Below are 6,000 nucleotides of genomic sequence, written 5' to 3' on the forward strand. Positions count from 1 at the left end.
TGGTCCGTAACAAGCTACTGTGTGTCCATCGGTGGCTGTAGAGCTAGGTCCCTGAAAACTGGTTTCCACCTTCCCTCAGGACACAGGGAAACCTAGAGCCAGCTGTGTACCAACCTGTGAGGGTCATAGTCCCTGTGGTCACAGGGCCTGTGTGTCTCAGGTTACCTTGATTCCCAGTATTCAGCCCTCTGGTCTCTGTGTAGAGAGAATCCCTGGAGAGAGGTCTCCGGCGGCTCATAGGATGATGTCATCTATTTTTTTCACTCATTTAATGTAATTCTGTCATGGACTTGTCACCATCCTGAGTCAGTGGGATACAGGAGCATGGAAACAGCTCTGTCCTCTGTGGGGTGTCAGAGTACAGGAGTCTGAGGAAAACAGAAGCTTCTGTGGCAAGGGGAGGCCTGTGAGACAGCAGCCCAGCCGGCCTCGAGGCTAGGCAGCTCCTCGATCTTAGAAAGTTCAAGAAACAAGTCAACTCTAGCCTCACATTCCTGAGAGAGACTGGACTTGCATTTTGAGTTGCACTGGGTACCTGGAGGCCTCAGAGCATTGCACACTCACAGCTTGGGGTCTGAGGGAGTCACCACCTCACACTCTGTGGAGAGTCTCTTTCTCGGGTGTGTCTTATCCCCATCGTCCCTGCCTGGCTTGTCCCAGGCCTGGCACCTTCCTCCTAGGTTCCAGTTAGATGGCCGACACCTGTGCCAAGCCACAGTGCTGGTACCCAGGCAACTGTGAGCGCACAGTGGGGCTTCGAGTAAATTGTAAGATTGTGTCCGTCCTCCAGATATATCTCCTCTTCCATGGCTGGATGTGTTCACTGGGGCATGACTGACTCCAGCTTATCAGAGTCCCTGTGGCAAGACACTTGAGCATCTAAGTCCATGTAACGAGAGACGGATGCTGGCAGGACTCACCTGGATAGGTGTCTCTGGGCCACAGGGCCCCCACTGTCCTCTCCGGACCCTCTGTCTGGTCTGCAGAAGGCAGGGCAGGATTGTGACTCGGGTCTGACCATCTCAGCTCAGAGGCACGTTTGAGAAGCACACAGGAAACCTCCTCCCGGGCCTGCGACTACAAGAAAGCTAAGAGGAGTCTGGGAGGAAGTGGCAGAGAGAGGAGTTTCATTTAATGCCCCCACACAATCCCTTCTCTGTGGAGCAGGGGTTCACACTGTGGGTGTACAGAAAGGAGACAAACACTGCCTTCAGAGGCTGCAAGGCCCCAAGCCAATCAGCTGGCTCAGGAGGGGCACCTGCCCGCGTTTCCTGACTCACAGTCCCCCCAAGGCACCACCGAGGTCCATGCAACTAGATTTCTCTAGGACTATGAGGACACAGAGGAGGCGAAGCTCTGAGCATCTCCCACGAATCTGTTCTCTTCCTCTGACCTTGTCATCCACCCAGACACTCAGGGTGAGGACCAGAAGGCTACTGTGCGCTTTGGTGGGTATTCATTTCCTAGGGGTCTGTAACAAACCGCCATGAACCGCGTGACTGAAAGCAACAGAAATTGAGTCCTGGGTTCATTCAGAATGGTCTCATCTTGAGGCCCCTAAGGTCCCTAAATGCATATGTAATACCTTTTCCCATAGGCAGCCACATCCACGGGGAAAGGACACAGTCAACCTTTCCAGCTTGGTATCATTTCACCACTGTGGCCAAGTTATGAAACAGCGAACTCCGGCAGTCTCTGAACTTCCCGGCCCTGCCTCCAACCCTGCTGGTCAGGGGTAGAGCAAGGAAGCAGACACGGTCCTGCTGGCCAGTGTGATGGACAGCATCTTGGTGTGCCCTGCCCTGCCGCCTCTCCTGTGACTCACGCACGTTGTGAGCTTGCACATCTTCGTGTGTCACCAGACCCAGCGGTGACTTGCTGAACATAAGTAGCCACTTAGATGGTGCATACTGCAGCCATCCTTGTGCTAATCACCCCACAAGGACACAACCAACCACAGCACAGTGGCCCCCGCTAATTCATGGCTTTAATTTCCGAGATTTTAGCCAACAGCAATTTAGACTTATGAAATGGGGAATGCCAGAAATAAAGAACCCGTAGGTTTTTTTAATTAGCTTTTTATTACAGTGTATTGTTGCAGCGATCCTATTTTATTATTAGCGGCTATCAGCCACTTCCTACACTTGATTTGTCCAGTGTGTGTGCACTAGATTTTATCATGGTGGACTGGCAAGATGGCTCCAGGTAAGGTAAAGGCACTTGCCATGTGTAGGAAGGAGCCTGGTGACGTGAGTTTGGTCACGGTCACGGAACCCACATAAAGTTGGAAGAACTAATATCACAGACTTGTCCTCCGGCATCCACACATGGCCTGTGGCACGTGCATCCACACAACAGTAGCATTAAACGAAAACGTCAACTTTATTGTGAGTACATATATATACATAAGAAAACACAGGGTCCTTATAGGAGTCGCAATTTGGAATGTGCCCCTTGCAGGTGAAGTGGGAACTGAACTATTAAAGCCATTTCTCCCAAGCGGGTAAAGAAGAGTGAAGCGATTTGGCTAAGGACACACAGCGTGTGACAGAGCAGGTCTCTCACCTAGTCCCACTTCATGTGCTAGAGCCTGTTCCCCCAACCACTGGTCAGAGCTGGCTCTAGACACACCACTGCCCAGCCTTCCAATGCTCCTATGGGACCATCCAGGAGAGAGCTTAGTGGACTGTGAGCTGTTGTATCAACGCCTTACCAGAACATTAGTCGCTGTGGCCTCTCCAGTGTCAGTGAGGGTCTTGGATTCCTCTCGTCTGGAGGAAGTGTGACCCACACCCAAAAAAGAGGCCCAGCGGCCCGCAGGCAGGTGTGATTATGGTCAGTTGGCTTCTGAGAGAGTAAACAGCCAACCTAGAGCCACTTTTTTTTGCCAAGGTCCAGCAGCAGGACGCCTGGGAGAGACATGTGGCCGTGGCAGGAGTGCTGGCTGACCTCACTCCTCTGCTTTGTTCCCACCCTGGCCTAGGCATTGTGCGAGCCTCCAGTGTCTTCCCCATCCTCAGCACCATTCTGCTCCTGCTCGGAGGGCTCTGCATCGGCGCTGGGAGGATCTACAGCCGCAAGAACAACATTGTCCTCAGTGCAGGAATCCTCTTTGTGGCTGCAGGTATGCGGGGCTGCCCCTCCGGACAGGAGCCGAGGCTATCGTGCAGCACCTGAACTCGTGCTCTCCAATGCCAGGAATGTGCTTCCTGGTGGGAGAGCGCTCTGAAATCACAGCCATGGGTAACTTGAAGAGGCCAGGTGTGTAGGCCTGGGGCAGGGATGGGGTTTCTGTTTGAGGAGATGACAGCGTTACGAATGGGATTTCACACGTCATAAAGGGTCACACACGCGTTTGTAAGCGCACTATGTGCCACTGGATTGCGTCCGTCCAAGAGGTTAATTTGATGGTGTTCAAATTGCACCTCATAGCAAAAAATCCGATGTGCAAAATGCCACCAGGCAACGGGGTGCTGGGTGATTTCCAAACGTGTAACAGGGTCAGGAGCTGACTGAGTTGGATAGGAGGAAAGAATGTGAGGCCTCGTGGGATGCCAAGACCCAAGGGAGTTTTTGCCCTGTAAGACAGGGTGACTGGACTTAGGGGAAAAACGAGCTACCACGTTGGCTGGGGTGGTGCACAGCTGTAATCCCAGCAGCTGGGAGGTAGAAGCAAAAGAATTCCTGACTGGGAGAGATGGCTCACTGGTTAGGGACACTGGCTGCTCTTACAGAGGACCGGAGTTCGATTCCTAATATACACATGATGGCTCACAACAATCTGTAACTCCAGTTATAGGGGATCTGATGCCCTCCTCTTCCTGCCTTTTCAGGCAGACAAGTGTTGCACAGACATGCAGGCAAAATACCACTACACATGCACATAAAATAAGTATTTTAAACAGAGACTCGGGAATTTAAAGCCATCCTCAGATACCTAGAGGCGTCTGAGCCAGCCTGGGCTACATGAGACCCTCTCAAAAGGAAAGAGAGAGAAGAAAAAAGGAAGGAGGGAGGGGTGAAAAGAGGGTATAAAGAAAAAGGAATTAGTTACCAAGCCAGCTGAAGTCGTCCATGCTTGTAATTCAAGGTCATCCCCAGTTACATAAAACAGGGCAAGCCTGGGCTACATCAGATGCCATCTCAAAAAAAATTAAAAATAGATAGACTACCATAATAAATAAACATTCACTGCGGAGAAGACTGGCCACCATCCCACGTTCAGCAAGCCTGTTGCCCATTCTCTCGTTCCTGCTGTGAGTCTAACCTCCATCTCTCTCCTTGACCCGCTTTTCTTTCAGGCCTCAGTAATATCATCGGCATCATCGTCTACATTTCCAGCAACACGGGCGACCCCAGTGACAAGCGTGACGAAGACAAGAAGAACCATTACAACTACGGCTGGTCTTTTTACTTTGGAGCCCTGTCGTTTATTGTGGCGGAGACCGTGGGCGTTCTGGCTGTAAACATTTACATTGAGAAAAACAAAGAGTTGAGGTTTAAGACCAAGCGGGAGTTCCTCAAGGCCTCTTCCTCCTCTCCTTACTCCAGGATGCCGAGCTACAGGTACCGGCGACGGCGCTCCAGGTCCAGTTCGAGGTCCACCGAGGCCTCACCCTCCAGAGATGCCTCTCCCGTGGGCCTGAAGATCACGGGGGCCATTCCCATGGGTGAGCTGTCCATGTACACGCTGTCCAGAGAACCCCTCAAGGTGACCACAGCTGCCAGCTACAGTCCGGATCAGGATGCTGGCTTCCTACAGATGCATGACTTCTTCCAACAGGACCTAAAGGAGGGTTTCCACGTCAGCATGCTGAACCGGCGGACGACTCCCGTGTGACCTACCCGCCCCTCTCCGCGCAGGCCTCTCCCAAGGTGGCTGTTTGTGAAACACAGAACAGGGTGACCCTTAAGATTATAGACAGTGAACTGGAGCTGAGCGCAGTCCTCCCTGGCCTCCAGAAGATGCCATGGGCTTGCTCAGAGTGAAGGAAGTTGGGAGATTGGAATCAGGGATAAGGTAGAAACCGAAGGCGGACTCTCTGCTGCCCTCTGTGATCTTGGAACTTCCCAGGAGGCCTAAGAATTTCCCAGAAGCTGCATCAGCCTGCCTCTTGGGAACCAGGAAACCAGTCATGCCAGATGCCAAACGCATCCCCCTTCACCGGGCATCGGGCCACAGGAAGGCTTCTTCTAGATACTGGGACCTCTGGTTTCCCATCGTCTGTTTCCTACCCAGAAGTTCCTGTGTCCGGGAGCCCCGGAATGAGCCTAAGCTCATTCCATTCCCTTCTGTGTCTCCCTCAGCCTCTCCCTGTCTGGCACCCTGGCGGATCTGGTGGTTGTAAATATCACCCATCCTGAAGAGAAAGCTCTATGGCTAACTGGTGCTTCGGCCTTGAGCTGTCCTGCGGCCGGCTTCTCTCCACCTCAGGAGACCAGGAGTCCAGGGCAAATTCAGAAGCTCTGCTGGCTTTTCCTACCTGCTTCTGGAAGTCTCTGCTGAGCTCAGAATATACAGGACATACTGACTCATCTTGGTGGTCTGGAGGATTTCGTGGATCTGAGGGAAGGTGGATATGTGGCCTTCGGCTCTGTCCCTCCACACTGGCCTGAGGAACCACTCTGTCCCCTGAGCAGCAGAGGGCCCTGCTGGGTCAGGCCATGCCCCCACCTCCAAACTGGTGTTCTGGAACAGATGTGCAAGCTTGAGAAAGGGGAACCTGAGAGTGGGCAGAGACCAAAAAGAAGAAAGAAAGAGCATCCATTTCCACTCGGTTGGGAGTCTCGGCATCCCGGAGAACATCAGCCGAAGATCAAGCTGGACTCACCTCTTTATCCTCAGAAAGATCAACAGCGTCTCCCCCAACTCCTGCCATGATAATTTATTCTGCCCGCTCCAGGACTCGGTGAACATTTGACTCAAGGGGCCACGCTGGGCTTTCTAGCTTTGCCCGAATCCAAGGATCAGTTCTGTGTCCCACAGTTCGTCCAACCAAC

General features: G+C 52.6%; 1 protein-coding gene across 1 annotated transcript in view; it reads left to right on the forward strand.

The window, feature by feature from the left end:
- Cacng4 (calcium voltage-gated channel auxiliary subunit gamma 4) overlaps nucleotides 1-5,541 on the forward strand; it is a 60,057-nt gene extending 54,516 nt beyond the window's left edge. Inside the window, exons 3-4 of the mRNA XM_032912409.1 lie at nucleotides 2,984-3,124; nucleotides 4,302-5,541. Coding sequence (XP_032768300.1) covers nucleotides 2,984-3,124; nucleotides 4,302-4,840 — 680 coding nt within the window. The 3' untranslated portion in view covers nucleotides 4,841-5,541. The remainder of the gene's footprint in view (nucleotides 1-2,983; nucleotides 3,125-4,301) is intronic.
- The last annotated feature ends 459 nt before the right edge of the window (nucleotides 5,542-6,000 follow it).

Source organism: Rattus rattus, chromosome 9 (genome assembly GCF_011064425.1).
Source record: "Rattus rattus isolate New Zealand chromosome 9, Rrattus_CSIRO_v1, whole genome shotgun sequence".
Classification (NCBI taxonomy): domain Eukaryota; kingdom Metazoa; phylum Chordata; class Mammalia; order Rodentia; family Muridae; genus Rattus; species Rattus rattus.